The sequence below is a fragment of the Rhodnius prolixus genome, unplaced genomic scaffold (genome assembly GCF_049639745.1).
Source record: "Rhodnius prolixus isolate KJV_2025 unplaced genomic scaffold, Rpr scaffold_16, whole genome shotgun sequence".
In the NCBI taxonomy this organism is placed as follows: Eukaryota; Metazoa; Arthropoda; class Insecta; order Hemiptera; family Reduviidae; genus Rhodnius; species Rhodnius prolixus.
The window spans coordinates 1944446-1960489 of record NW_027411616.1 but is presented as its reverse complement, the minus strand read 5'-3'; the positions used below and the strand labels follow the sequence as shown (position 1 = coordinate 1960489).

General features: G+C 33.7%; 1 protein-coding gene across 7 annotated transcripts in view; it reads right to left on the bottom strand.

Annotated features, from left to right (window-relative positions):
• Positions 1–16044, bottom strand: part of LOC141457510 (uncharacterized) — a 113466-nt gene that overhangs the window by 32052 nt on the left and 65370 nt on the right. For all 7 annotated transcript variants that reach the window (XM_074134602.1, XM_074134601.1, XM_074134600.1 and 4 more), the window contains 10 exons: positions 15757–15934; positions 15196–15363; positions 13235–13365; positions 12089–12185; positions 10996–11299; positions 6949–7163; positions 5650–5813; positions 3556–3868; positions 1296–1403; positions 346–423 (listed from right to left, as the gene is read on the bottom strand). In XM_074134602.1, the coding sequence (XP_073990703.1) occupies positions 409–423; positions 1296–1403; positions 3556–3868; positions 5650–5813; positions 6949–7163; positions 10996–11299; positions 12089–12185; positions 13235–13365; positions 15196–15363; positions 15757–15934 (1693 nt within the window). In that variant the 3' untranslated portion in view covers positions 346–408. The remainder of the gene's footprint in view (positions 1–345; positions 424–1295; positions 1404–3555; positions 3869–5649; positions 5814–6948; positions 7164–10995; positions 11300–12088; positions 12186–13234; positions 13366–15195; positions 15364–15756; positions 15935–16044) is intronic.

The window sequence follows — 16044 nt, the reverse complement described above, 5'->3', positions numbered from 1 at the left end:
AGGAAGAGGAAATTATCGTTTGTTTGTGCTGGAGACACTTCGAGATTTTTTTCAAATTATTACTCCTTCCTCCCAAATCTTTGTTCTTCGTTCATAAAGTTCAGGTGAGATATTGGTAGCAAGAAACGAAGTGGTTGAACGAAATTCGAAGTTTATTTTGTGGACAGAGCGAAATTTAAACACGATTTTTAAGCAACAGTTTCTCAGACCAGTCTCAATCCTAGCTCCAGCAAATGCAAATGCGTTTGTGAAATTTCTTTCCAAGATGAGTCCGTCGTGGCTTTCTATCTCAAATAAATAAGTTACTTTGTTTCAACCCAGTTTAGTTAAAGTTGTCATACTCACAGATCTGAACAAGTCTTCATCAGTCTGCAGCAGTATTTTCATGCAACCAACTGTTTGCATCCATTAGGAACTATTTTCCTGCAAAATGTACAGAAATACAAAAATCAAAGTACCTCTCCAAATTCTGGTCTGGCTTTCTCATGCCACAATTTACGTCTTAACACATTAAACTAAGAATTATAAATTAAAGTTTTGTTATTCCAGTATTTATAGGTCCGCCGTAATAAAAGAATACTAATTATAGCTTAGAGCTATTTCTATTGTATGATCATAAGGAGAATGTATTGTTGGCTTCTTATGACCATATTAAAAAAGTGCTTTAGAGTAGGCCTGGTTAATCTGTTGTCGGCCTAGAGTAATCTCTTCTTTATTCGGTATATCTGCGGTAAACCCACTTATGAGGCTTGAGGTATGCCTCAATATTTAACATTCCATGCAGCGGAGGTGTTTGCAATTTACCAGCCCACGGAATTCATTAAAGTTAAAAACTTTAATAAGACAAGAGAAATTCTCAATGCACCCAATAATCATCTTTACTTACCATTTTTAAATTTGTAAAGAATTTGTGAATTAAATAAGCCTCAAAATGGGCTTTTACACAATTCTAACCTTAGAACAATGTTCTGTTTGAAAATGTGGTTAGGAATACATAAAACATACGGCCTCGTATGTTAGCGCTATTCTCCGTCTTTTTGCAAAACAGTTTAAACCAGACATATTTTAACTGTAGAAGTTTTAGTAAATACCACTTTTGCTGATTTAGGAAATCTCAAAACGGTTATTTCTGGCAAAAACGCAAAATTGAAAATTAGCACGATTCCAATACCTGCTCTTACTGCAGTGGACTAAGAGAGAAAGCACAAAAATAACGATGGGTCATTATTGCAGTAAGAGAGGATTGTTGATTGCATACCAGATTTTTCGATTCATTTGTAACTGAAAATTCTTACCCGCATTTCATCAATCTTCTTTTGAAGTTCAGAAATAATTGTATCCCGCTTTCTTACATCTGATTCGAGATTACGGAGTTGCTCTAAGAAATGACATTCCATTTCACTCTGAAATTTAAAAGCAAAATAATTACAATATTTAAATCATAATCAAATATAAATTATTAGTTGTGATGAATGTCAGCCGTCAGTATAAATGTTTTGAACATTTATTTTAGTTTCAGCGAATAAAGAAAAACGGTAAAAAACCGTGGATATTTTAACTGGATAGACTGCAGGCGAGGCGACTTTCCCAGTTTTAAATCTTCCTCCAACGGACATAAATAATATTGTTCATTTAGAAATATATACAGGGTGTCCCAAGCTATATGGATAACGACTTTTTCTCGGAAACTAAGATAGCTAGAAAGAAACTAAAAAATACGTGTTCCCTTAGTTTTTTTTTAGGAATCCAAATTTTCTTTGTAATTTTTTTTCAGTGCTTCCAGAAGCGAGATACAGGCACCAACTTCATTTTTTCAAATGGGAAGGTGCAGTTTTTATTTCAGAAATAGATTCCTCTATTTTTTTAAAGAAAAATTTACTTGAACGGTTTTTTTCTGTGAGCGATATTTTAGAAGTTATGAATGAAAACATGATTCTTATAAGAAATGTCAAAATGATAATATTATAACGGTTTTTTGATTGAATAAGAAGAAAAGTACTATTTTATTATAAATTTTACTCCTCATTAATATTACAGATCATGCTCGAACTGGCCTCCACCATTAGAGATCCATAGACATGCTCTTTCTTGCCAATCGTCCCTTACTGCCAAAGAAATAGATTCGGCTTTAACCGAGTTACAGGCATCTATTATTCTCTGCTTTCGGAAGCACCGAAAAAAAATTACAAAGTAAATTTGGATTCCTAAAAAAAAACTAAGGGAACACGTATTTTTTAGTTTCTTTCTAGCTATCTTAGTTTCCGAGAAAAAGTCGTTATCCATATAGCTTGGGACACCCTGTATATATATATATATATATATATATTGTATATGTATATATGGAATCTATTTTTAAAATGATATGAAAATCTTCAAGTTCCTTTAGGAAGGAGTTGTAGATTTTCATTTTTCATCACAACTTGAATAAAGAAGGTAGATGATTCCACCATTACTTATTTTTAATTACGATTAAAATTAATTATGTTCTTGTTTTTGGTGACTATCCTATTGAATCTAACAAAACTATATAAAATATAAATTACTTGGTTGCATAATTTCTACTTTATATGTTACCATTGTTTCCTACACTTTTGTTTAAAACAGAGACGTTGGAAAATGCTGTCGACGGTTCGCAAAATTCCTTAATGGGTATATCCATTAGAGAAATGAGCCGTGCTCAGTAATAATTCATATTGTATCAATAATGCTTCCAAAGCTCCGCTAATCGTAGATTTTTTATTTTTTACTTATAACTATGGAAACTTAGGAATGTATGTGCTTTGACTATATAAGCTGAGGAGCTAATGACAACGTATCTAGTCAGTAGGTACTTTTGCCAGGCGTAATTCTACTGTTTAGAATAAAAGACGGACACTACGACGATCTGATATCAAGGTATAGGTGACCATAACATCTGACCTAACCTCGGCCTAGAGTCAGAACTCAGCCGAACAACCGTATCCTGGCATATTAATAATTAATAGGGTATGTTCAAAAATCAGAAAATCAATAAAACTCATTGAAGTAAAATTGGCTAACCATATTATGTTTTCACTATTCGAATAGCCCTTTTCATCACTTAATTAGCTTGCTTTACAACACACAGCTTGTACTGGAATATTGGGCGTACAGAAACTATTTTCAACTTCATTCGATTTCTTGTTCAAAGTAAAGTAGCAAATTATTGTTCATTATTTTTGGTGACTGAATGGACTCTCCATCAGTCCATGAACAGACAAGTCAGAAGACACACCAACTATCTAATGATGTAAAACAGTACAGTGTAAATTAGCTCTGAAGATGACCTAGTCCCTAGGTCGAAAGCTCGGCAGAATAAAGTTTATAATGACTGAAACTGGCATTAATTTTTTCATCCTATTAAAGTAAAAAAGTAATCGCCTATTTTTTCAGGCGGGAGTTAACGTCCAACTACCAATTAGGTGTCGTGGACGGGGGCGGAAGCACATACTTTACTATTAAAATTTTTTCTAACAGATAAAAGGTAGATACTCGGGAATTTGAACTGGGAAATTTGCTCATTGCTTAAAAACTTACAAAATGTTTAATCAAAATATTGGATATTTGTAGAAATATTGGTTGTAAAAATGTATTTTCTGCAGAATTTTGTTGGCATTTAGCTTGGAAACGTTGAGAATGTTCTAATTTGCAACAATCTTCAAGTGGTTGGCACGTCCAAGGTTGTATTTTTTTGAAACATTGATTGCATAACCCTTGATTTTTGGTCACATAATAATTATTCTCTAGGCCCAGAGAAACTCCCTCTTGTAAAGTTGCTTCGGCTGCTGCGGCTTCTACAAAGTTCTGAACCGGAATGTTGCAACTGCTAGATTCTTCTGACAGTGACATCCTATGCAAACGAAACAAAACAAGAAAGTGACTTTAACAAAACTATTAACTAACTAACTCTCTACATGGGTGCAACAAACATCTGTACGTTTTTCAGGCCAGAATTCAAAAATTATTTGTACACTTATCAGACTTCCGCCGTGCAATATAGGCTTGCAGTTTTTAATCCGATTCGCTAACCGCACATTACCACGAGTCATCTTTCCACAGAAAAACTCCAAATAATGCCTTGTTACGTTCTACGAATTTGTAATTACTTTACCACATACAAAGTCGGCTGTGGAGCGGAAAAGATGGCCATCCAAAGATAACAAGTCTGGTCTGTGATATGGAAAAGATATGGAATTCGCGTAATAAGGCGTGTGTGACCTTGCGTCGATATATGACGGGGTGCCCTTAATCGATTAACCAAGGCTGCTTACAGCCGAAATGGCGTGCAACTCTTTCTAGCTGGGTAGATCACATCTATTGCTCGTTAGGAACCACATCAAAGTGAATGAAACCCTTAAAGCTTTACCACAAGCACAGAATCACTTCTTCTCACATCTTTCTCTTCAGGGAATGGGTTTCGCTAGCTGAGCTCATCTAAATTATTTGTTCCAATATGATTTAAGCTTTGTCTCTTTGATTCTGGTTTTCTTTGGCAGAATAATTATGCCACAGTTATTATCTAAACGATCAGTTTAATTTAACAACTTAATCATTTGCCCATACGGCGGTGTTAGTATTATGTACGTATTGTGAAAAGTGACAATGCAGTCAAATCAAGGTTCAACTAATGATTGTTCAACGCTATAAGAGGATCTATATGAGAAAACTTTGGAAAGGGACAGATAGAATAAATCAGATTCAAATTGTTCATAGTGCTGCCAACTCTTGGACCAAGTTCTTAAGTTGCTGAATGATCATCCTAGCTCATTCGCGAGATTCGTCGAAGAAGGGGTTAAATAGGACTGGTTTGAACTGCCGAGACATGTCACTGTAGCGAATGATGAGGAGTTTACTTGTTTTCATAAAGAAATAATCGGGAATATTCTGTGATAAATCTCAATCATGCCCAGCAACCAGGACAGTACAAAGTTTACATCTATCGTCACCACATTTGTGTTGTACATGTTCTGTTCATGAAACTCATGTTCTGTTGCTTACTGCTCAAGAAAACGTTCGCGGCCACTGATTGGAAGCCAAGAGCTCAAACCATCTGCGTTCAACTTTTTTCGAACGGTCCATTTACTCATCTGAACTCCATTAACTTTAAAAAGAAGATAGAACGATCTTTCAGCAAATACACGCGCTTTCCAAACGTCCTCGACATTATTAAATCATTATGAACTTTGGTAATCTCCTTTATCTCTGGTTTTCCTCGTTTTCTTGTCTACATCATTTTCTTTTTCTTCTTTCCAACGGAAGCAACGATCTCCCAAGGACCAAGGAAGATAAAATCTTCAGTAATTTCTCCATCATCGCATCCTAAGTTGAGTAAAATCTACTTTGATCCGGCCATTGCATACCAATGAGCACGGTCTTTCTCGTCCCTGGCCACCAACCGGTTTCCTATTCTTCGAGGGAAGCGTTTAGGCTCCAACCATACTTTAACGACCTCCTTTTAAAGACAACAAAATCTTGCTAGCCGTAAAGAGTACATGATTCCCCCTGTCTCTAGCTGCAAATCCTTAGAAAATGAATAAATTGGTTTTCCATATCACTGAAGAAGTAACTGTTCACTTCCTCCTACGGAGAAATATTGCATGAAGAATAATCCATTTTGTAAACAGATCTTACCTGTTAAAAGTCACACTTTTTGCAAGTTTGCTGTGCCTGGCAGCAAAGCCTTCAGCAGTTGGTTCACGTAATAATTTCTTCAGATAAATTCCTGCTTGACTAGATTTTTCTACTTCTGCACAACCAGAACTTGCAAACAAATCTCCTTGTCTGCCCGACAGTTTCTAGTTTAAAAAAAAAAAAAAAAAAAAAAGAATAAAAGGCGATAATGACTTTAGACTTACTTTTTCTGACTTTAGATGTCAATGAGCAAAAAAAACAACAAAAAAAACATAAAATAACAATAAATAAAAAATAAGTTTTCTTTTGCTTTCTTAATCAAAGAAACAGTAATAATAAACTAGGGCATAACACTGGGGAACAAAATTGTTAATTTGTTCACAAAATAAAAATAAGATCTGTCAGACTAAAATCAAGTGGACAATATCAAAATTTTTATGATAAGAATTTAATCCGCAATAGCCAAAGAAAGTATTTTCTAGAGATCAATTTCTTTATTGTATATCTACATTTCAGCCTCCACTGGTGGCCCACATCAAAGACACCGGAAACGATACAATTAAGAAGAGCTTTAGGCAGTAGGTTGAGCCTAAGTTCTCCCTCGGGATTATTGAAGAAAACAGGAAGGATCTAAGGACCCAGTAGAGCAGATAACCAACATGCACTAGTCTGTGCACTTAGTCAATTTAAGGTAATTCGGCAGGCATCGTGTCAAGTGTTAAATTGAGAAGTCCAAAGAGTGTGTGACACGTGCTTTGAGGAATGCAGACTATGGATTTTTAGAGTGGATGTTATTCGGAATGATGATTTTATAGATCTTAAAGGATTTAAAAAGGTACCGTAATCAGATCGTTAGTGGAGAAGATTGAATGTTAGATTTGGATTAGAAATAGGTTTTTCTATCTTTTTTTTTTTTTTAACTATGTATTTGACGTATAATCCTTGGGCATTTGCCTTCAAATAATAATCATTCTTGAAATCCTAAATTGACCTTATTAAGCATATCCTCATGAAACCTTATAAACTTCAAAACTAGTTAAAAAAGAGTGTTTTTTTTCATCTGACCCAAAGAACTCAGTTAAAAGTATTTATCCAATTAAAGGTTTAAATTGAAATCTGTTAGTACTCCACTTTCTCTTGCGTTCTTTAGAGTATCTAAACAACTAATTGCGACGTGACTTTTGGAGGAAATAGCTATCCCACCGGACACACATAGTTTGGCGACACTGGTTCAAGTTTTAATAATACCTGCGCGCTTTGTATTTTCTTTTTCGAGACAACATAGAAACAAAACTTTACTTTTAGAATGCTCTTTAAGTGACGACGTTCTGCTGTCTCGTTGCTTTCTGGTGATAAGTCAATATCTGTATGCAATGTAATCGTTTGTGTACTAGATTCGTCCTGGGTGGAAGTGATTGCTCTTAATATGGCTGGTCTCAGCTGCTTATTTCCTCTGTCCATCTCAAAGACAGTTGCCGATTGACTGTGCTTCATTGGTACTCTGTCACTTCTTCCTAAAAAAAAGTAATAAATAAATAAAAAATTAAAATCAAAAAATAAAATAAAGCGTTCACAATTAACGTTTCATTGTTAGTAGAGGTTTTATGATGACCTGAAAATAAAAAAAATGTTTATACCACGTAGTCTACAGATGTGCGTGGGTATGAACAGAATATCCCAAAAACGAAAAATCACAGTTGATGTTCTGTTTAACACTACAAATCTACTACTAAGATTTTCGTAAAAATTGAATTTGACGAAAACATACTCAAGGGGCTTGCTTTTATTTTTTACAATCAGACATTCGCACTATTTAGTGCCTTTTAGAGAGGGCTTCTGAGACATTAGACTTTCCTCATCAATTCTTGTTATTTAAGTAATCTATATTGAATCCAAGTAACTTTTAATAAGTTTGATATTTAATCAAGTTTAAAATGTTGTTTTTTGAGAATTTATGAATGAGAAAGTTGTTGAGTGTTCACCGCAGGTTTTTTTTCTTTTAAAGGGAGGGGGTCAAACTAAAGGACCGCAGGCCGCATGCCGTCCCCGAGGCAATATATTGTCGTCCTCGATGTTCTGAAATAAAATGAAAATAGACAAAATTGTCATTAAGAAAATAGCGCTTAGAGGAGATCGAGGCAATACCGTACACACAATTCCCTCGTTAATCCTTTAACTACTAAAGACTAGGATACTCGTGGCCCAGACCCTTTCATGGGGGGCCTGTGGGTGTTTACAAACGTGCTGACTCAGTTCCGGCGACGGTTGGAAGAGATATGGCTGCCATTCTCAGTGTCACATAATGCAATCTGGTCCCAAATAGCGATAACGTTAGAAAGAGAATTCTGGGTTGGGATGTTGTGATCATACCTATCAAATCAAATTTGTAAATTTAATGAGGCTCGGATGAATCTTGCCTGCAGCACTTAATTGCTCGTCTTTTAAATGAGTTTGACAACCCTCGTCTAGATTTCTACTTTTTTAGACTCTGTCACCTACTTTTATGGCCAGGGCTAAGTAAATCTAAAGGGTAGCCTTCATTTAGAAAGTAGTAGGTAAACACAAAACTGGCTTTTAGTACGAGGAGATTTCTACATTTTCAGTCCCTGTCACCTGCTACACACAAATCAGCAAGTACCCATCATTTCATTAATGTTTCATTGATATCATTTAGGTAAATTTACTGCATTAACTGTTCATTAATATTTTTTAGAATTTATTAGACGACACAGATAGCCTAATGCTGGCTATTTTCATATACAAAGATTTGTTCAAGTAGCTCACCATTTCACTTAGATTGACTGTAATATCTATTAATCTATAACAATAAAATATAAAATAATCAAATAATTTATTAATCACAGATTAAAAAGAAAAACATTATAACAAATTTGAATACATACTGGTTTAGTGACCGTAAATTATTAAATTAAGGATTCAAAATTGGCGAGGAAACGGTCAAATAAAAGACGAGTTGTTGTTTTTATTTGACCGATTCCTTGCCAATTTGGAATACTTAAGTTAAAAATTATGAGGCTTAAAAATTCCAAAACTTTAAAAAATAATGCTTTCACCAACATCCATCACTGATTTTGTTTTATTTATTAATTTTTAAAATAAAAATCGTTAAGTTCATTCTCCGATTAAAGTGATTGTTACTTTATGGATGTAGTAGTCCAGTGTTACTAATAATAGGTAACAGGGAAGGGATTAGCTATGCGGTTAGCGTATTGGATTCCCACGCGGAGGTCCCAGGATCGAATCCAGCTGCTTACCGTTAGATATTCTCTTCCTAGGAGTTTCATTCAACTCACTATCTGGTGATAGACAGTGCTGTCTGTAACGAAAGAACACTGTCCGGGAGCCGATAATGCACTAAAAAAAGTTCCGGGCGCCAATAACTTCAGATGCTGCCTTAAACCATTTAAGAAAAAAAAAAATTAATCTGGGTTAATATTAAATAATATAGTTTTCTTCAACTACATTCTTAATCTAGGTGCTCAACAATGTTGTATGTATATATGTTATATAAATTAGATATGCATATTTTTAGGACAACCAATATATTATTAAAGTATTTTACTACAAGTACTCAATTAAAGGGACTACAGTAAATTACAATAAAGAAATCAATAATTAATGCTGAATAATTTACTAGTTATTAACTGTGTGTTATTTGTGCTCTCGAATATTTCTGTTGAACGAATTGAAGATTCAAATTTTGATTTAGATCCGTGATTCAAATTTAAACAGTAACCAACTCCAACTTTGTCTTTTCCTATTTTAATGTGCTTGTGTATGTGATAACTCAGAATAAAGGGCATAATAGAGATCAATCAGAAAAATAATTTGGGATATAGTGCCTATTTATTGATGAAGATGTAATGTACATTTTATCATTATTATAACAAAAATTATTATAAAAGAAATGGCCAGTATAAGCGTCTGTGACATCTAATACATTCATAAAAAAAAATAATAATAATAAAAATGAAAAGTTAATGCAAAAAATTTCTCAAATGACATCAATGAATTATTAATGAAATGTTGGGTACCTGCTGATTTGTGTACCAACCTTTATACTCAACTTTTTGAGCAGTAAGTTATAGAGCTAACTGTTCCCTTCAATTCGGAAAAGTATTCATTAAAATCCTAACGATAGGAAGAGAGATACAACGGTTTGTAATTTGAACGAAATTAAAAACCACCAAAATTTAACTGTCTATATCTCAATAACTATTATCACTAAAACTTTATCAATAACAGTTATACTGTTTAATTTTGTCTACAATTCGGTAGAGAACTCCTTGACATCTACTTTTTCAGCTCCAGTCATCTTGTTTTTTGGCCATGGCTAAAATAAACATAAAGGGTAGCCTTCTTTTAGAAAATAGAAGGTCAAACTCAAGAGAAAACACGAATTTGCTATTAAAACGTCCAGTTTTTTATTTTTATGACCAGGGCTAAAATAAACATACATATGTATATAGTAGCCTTCGTTTGGAAATGAATGTTAATGTTCAAGAAAAATCACCGAATTAGCTTTCAGTTCGTCTAGATTTCTAAAGCATTCTTGGTTGTGATGTTATGAATCATACCTAATTAATGAAATTTATAAATGTGATGTGACCCTCGTGAATCTGTTGCGCCAATTGGCCCGCGTTTTAATTGAGATTGACACACCTGCTATAGGGTGTCCTAAAATTCATGCTAGAAGTAATTTTGATAGAAAAAACAAGTCTGTAATTAAAAATTTTAAATTTTGTACAGGTTCATAAAATATTCAATGTAGTAGGGTTAGTTATGGAATAGCATAAGGTGGAAATGCCTCCAAAGCTTTGCTGGCACTTATGTACACTTTTGTTAAAAATTTTTATGACCGTTTTGCATAAATGTGGCTTAATTTCAGTGATGCAGCGCTCAATTTTCTCTTTCAAGGCGTAGGTGGTAGCAACGACTGTTCTGTTGCTCGTTGTTCTGTCGTGTAGCGTTCCATTTTTAATAACCATGAACTGAGCCGTCACGCCGTCTCTTTTTTCGTTTGCACTTTACAATGGCGCTAAATTCCAACCTTGCGTGAATTTTGGAGTGCCCTTTATTTCAAGAGATTTTATGTACGAATACGAGTATGATAAGTAGTTTATACATTTTTTATTTCTTTTGTAATATTCGTTGTTCAAACTAAATTATTTCCTTATACGAATACATTTTTATATCTTTATATTTATTCTTAAATTCACATTATATTTTATGTATTTGAATATTTTATAATTGTAACTGGGTAGCCTGTTTTTAAAATTAAACAATTATTCTCAATATTCTAAGTTAAACATGTAATATAAATACCTGCAGAATCAAAGCTAGTACTTTTGATTTGTGCTGTTTCTAATTCAGCGGCTATCTTCTGGCGATCATTTAATATTTTCAACTTTTTTACAAATGATAATGATTCACATTCTGGCGATAGATCGTCAATGGATCTGTAACATTTCTTCATTACAGTCATTTCACCATTATTCTTCATTAATGTTTTATTATTTGTATCACAGCTTGCCAGATTTAATTCATTTGAGCTGAAACTTTGTCCAGCAAAAGATGTTCGCTGCCGTTGGAAGCGTTCTTCCTTGGCAGTCGTAATATTTTCCATATCCTGCAAATTAGTTTAATGAAATGTATTTATTTTATTATCCTTGATATTGCTCATATTTGCACAAAGACTTGATCTTGTGCTAATTATATCAATCAATATTAGTTTATTGTAATCAGCGAAAGCAGGTTACAGAAGTAGAAAAATACATTACATGCACCTTTTCATATTAATTGAACATAAAGCACATATGCTCTCAACTTCAACAATTAAACATTTTAAACAAACAGTATAAAGGAAACAAGATGTTTGGGGTATAAGTTCTGTATGCTCACATCATTTTCATCATAAAGTTTTTAAAAAAAAAAAAAAAAGACAGTATAAATATTGCATTTAGTTCGACGACTGAAAAATCAATTTTATTCTACATCATTACCACGGATTACAAATACTGCCTAATAAAGCAGTCCTGGTATAGTGCAGTAATAGTAGCTGTAGGATATGATCTGCCACTTAACACTTGTGATGTGATTTTCACCTTTAATGGAAAACTTGGCACCATGATTCCCCGCCACTCTTAACTTAACGAATAGTCGGATTATCCAAATGCCAGTTGTTAAATGATAGATACGTCTACAATTTATTTCAATTGAAGTGCAAATTAACTGAAACCCGAATCCATCTGTTTAGTGTACTCTCTAATCTTAAACAATATCTACTCAGTATGTGAGCGTATCAGACCTTGTGCTAATTAAAAATAATAATTATATCAATATAAGTAAATAGAAGTAAAAATAAATTTTAACACGAATTAGTTTAAATTAAAAATTCAGTATGAAAAAATAACTTTACCTGGTAGGAAATGCCAGGTAGGGTGATTGCATTCTTAATCATTTTCCAATTTTCATTTTCGCTGAGACTTTTTTCTTGATTGCATCTGTGCGATAAGCTGGTTATATAAATTAAAATATCATAGATTAAAATAAATAAAATAAATCATTTACATTTAATAAATTTTTGTTTAGCAACTTCTAATTAAGTATCAAATTGAGATCAACTTAGAAACTTCAATCAAAACTAAAATTTATTAGAGGATCACGTGAGGGAACGAATTCGTAGAAATGTTGACATTATAACAAAAATCCGGTTACTCCCCTGAGCAGAGGGAACGTATCCCGGAACGCCTGGTTATAATATTGGTAAGCTGTACACTACGAACTAGAGCAGAGATCTATTATATGAAAAACAGATAACTTGCCAGAAATCCCCTAGACGAATGGACAATCTGTCTTCCAAGCCGAGGATTACGCTATTCTATGTCAAATTTGCATAGGAGCACAAAACGGGTTTCAACTCTTTATAGCCAGGCTACTCCGAAGGCTCTAATTCTTGTGTTTTCAAAACTAAATTGGTGTTAACATTTTCTAGGAATCTTGAAGGCTATCTTTAACCAAATGGTGTTAGAATTGTTTATTTTGGCTAAGACACACTTTTTTCTGTAATTTTTGGAGACGCAGGAAGTAACACAAATAAAAGCGCTTAGAACTCGAAAGGAAGCTTTACATTTGAAATGCAACAATGTGGAATCATCTAGGATACTTTGCAAATCAATCGACTGTGACTTCTACAAGATGTGATGGAAGTAATTTACGTCTTTCAAAGAACTAATTAATGAATATCGAAATAGCTTTAGTTAACGCCGGCCGCAAAATTTGAAAGAGAGTTTTACTTCATCCAATGGCACTTAACAGTTAATTTTTTACATGTTGGATTGAAACGTCCTTATCGATGCAGAAAATTAAATGGAATTGATGATTCTGTTGGCTAAATTCTAATTTATTCGGGATTTCAAAAATAGGTTCAGAGAGATTCTCTTGCTATCGAAACTTTACGTATTTTTTTTAGTTATTATTGAAAATACAAAAATCGTATTTCTTCTTTAATATTTATTGCACGATAAAACTCAATGAAATTTAAAAAATCAATATAATAAATTACCTTTTACTGTCTTTGACAGGTGGAATGTTCATTTTACAAGATGCAAGCACAAGATTATCTTCTACACTTGATGTAAAATAATTTCTTTTGGAAAGAGTTTGGTTTGGATTTGTCGCCGATGAATTCAATGCCTGCAGTTAAAATTACCCACATAAAAATGTTTCATTTAACTCATCTTATTTAAAGCTTAACTTAATTCAAAGGCTGACTTGTTTACAAGGAAGTTTTTGATCAAAATCAGCCATTCGGGAGAGCCATTTCTTTGCAATTAAAAAAGGTAAAGAGGAGGTGTGAAGAGATTTTATCCCTCTTTGCATTTACAAAATTTAGGATTTAAAGAATTTCAGAGGACTTGAAATTTCACTTAAAAGAACTTCTTTTTTATTTACTTTTGGTATTTTAATGTGACAAAATGTTATAAATCAAGTTTTTATCGGAAATACAGTTTTGAGATTTTTTTAACACGAGAGAGCATGATGCGAGATAGAATATCTGAAAATCCCAGAAAATGCCAAATTGGCTTTATGTTTTAAGATTTTCCTTGCATCTGTTATGAAGGTTTGTACAAAATCCGTCAACCGAAAATGCAATTTTCAGTTGCATCGATTTTCCACTTTTCAACGAAAACGCTTTGATCTATTTAGTACAAACCATTTGAACGAGGGCCCGGCACTACCAAAAAAATCCTCCTCCGGCTCGCAAGCCAGATTAGCCTGGAGGTTATCAACTGTTCTCTGTATCTGAGGAGGCACCTTTGCAGGCACAGTACGTGCTTCACAAGTTGAGTAAAGTGCATTATTTGATAAATTAAGGAATAAGTTCGATCCTTTACACGAAAGATATTGATCTCTCAAATATGTGGCAGGAGGTTTCCAATTTTTTTGGTAATTAAACGCAACTCTCCCAAAATTACCAAATAATTATTAAACCATCTTGGTTATAACAGATGTAAAATTAATTTTTTAGCCATTTTGAGTATGTTTGAGAACATCTAAAGCTCTTAACATTTGATTTTTCTTAGAAAAATCACTCGGAAAACGACTTATTTCCCGATATTAAGAAAAATACTAGCTATACTACCTCGGCAATATTTTTAGTAGAAAGGGGATGAAAAACTACATAAAAATGACCTATCGCGTGCTCTTCTTTCTCTTTGATAACAAGTTAAAAAATTGAAATATGATTAAAAATACCAGATTTTGAAATGGCCTAGCACCTTTAATTTTGAAAATATCGAATTGCGGTTTCCGGTTTCTTTCATTACTTTTTATACTCTTTAAAACTGTGTATATGAAAATGGGGGTCAACTGCGAACCCTCACTTTTGGTCGCGCTTCAGCCGCGTATGCGGGCAGGAATCTAAAATCAAGTTACATATTCTGAAACTAGAGGTGACAGGCAACAAAGTTTTCCTCTACCATTTTTCGCTCAGAACAACCGTTTAAGCATGAAATGCATTTGAGCCGTCTTAAAATGAACACCCTGTGTATGAAAGATATTGGGCTGCCAGACAGAAAATGGCTTAACGCCTTTGTCGCGGGATAAGGGAAAAAAAATTAGTACAAATTTAATGTAATATTATACTGAGTATGTCAGGGGAGGGTGTTGGTCTAGTGGTCAAGAGCGAGTTCCCCAGTTCAAATCCCGCGTATGACTACTTTTATTTGTTAGAAAAAATTTTAATAGTAAAGTATGTGTTTCCGGCCCCGTCCACGACACCTAATTGGTAGTTGGACGTTAAGCCCCGCCTGAAAAAATAGGCAATTACTTTACTTTAATTTAAACAAGAAATCGAATGATGTTGAAAATAGTTCCTGTACGCCCATAATTCCAGTACAAGCTGTCTGTTGTAAAGCAAACTAATTAAGTGATGAAAAGGAAAGATCGTGATGATCCAAAACAAGTGCTATATCATTAAAAAAAATGCTTATTTAAAGCCCAAGATACAAGCAAGAAAACTACCTCAGACGTGGAAGAAAGAGTTTGTAAATTAGCGCAGTCATTGCGCTTTTTGTAAATGAATCGTTGAAGCAGAGGTACTGAATGGGAGATTTCTTGCTTCTTGACTTCTTCCTTTTCTGGCTCAGCTACAATCAGTGCTGCCTCGTTCTTTTCTAAGTCTTGTTTCTCCTAAAATAAACAAATACCCTTATCAGAGAGCACGTTAATTATGAGCGAGAATATGGTGTGTAATGTAATTTCGTGCCTTTTCAAAACGAAATTTTATGTATCACCAAATCATTCAGAATGTAAACTGTTTCCATTTTGTAAAAACACGTGTATTGGAACAAGTAGAAAATGATGTTTTTTACTCAAAACACATACTGACTAATTTATAAAACCACCTCATTGTCATCAGGGGGGCCTCAAAATTGATATTTTCGGCGAAAACTAAAAATGAAAAATCTGGTCGATTGTTGTAACCCCTCTCATTGATAAAGTAGGAGAAAATAAAAGTTAATTTAGACTTTAGTATGTTATATTGTATATTTAGAATATTATTTAATTAAATTCAACAATTACCTTCAACAGTTTGAGCCTTTGCAACAACGGTAATCCTGCACCAATTTTAGGTGATGCTGGTGCAATTTCATCACTCGAGTCACAACCCTGTGCCGATCTCAGTAGAGGACTTTTAGAAGTTTCTGGGCGTTCTTCTTCATTGGTTAAAGGATTTAATTCAACACATTCAGAATCGGATCTTTAAAAAATACATTATAAGAGAAGAACTTTAAACAAATAGGACTTGGCGTATTTAATTGGAGAATATTAACAGATGTGCTTCTACCAAAAAACTAAGGGATGTAAAAA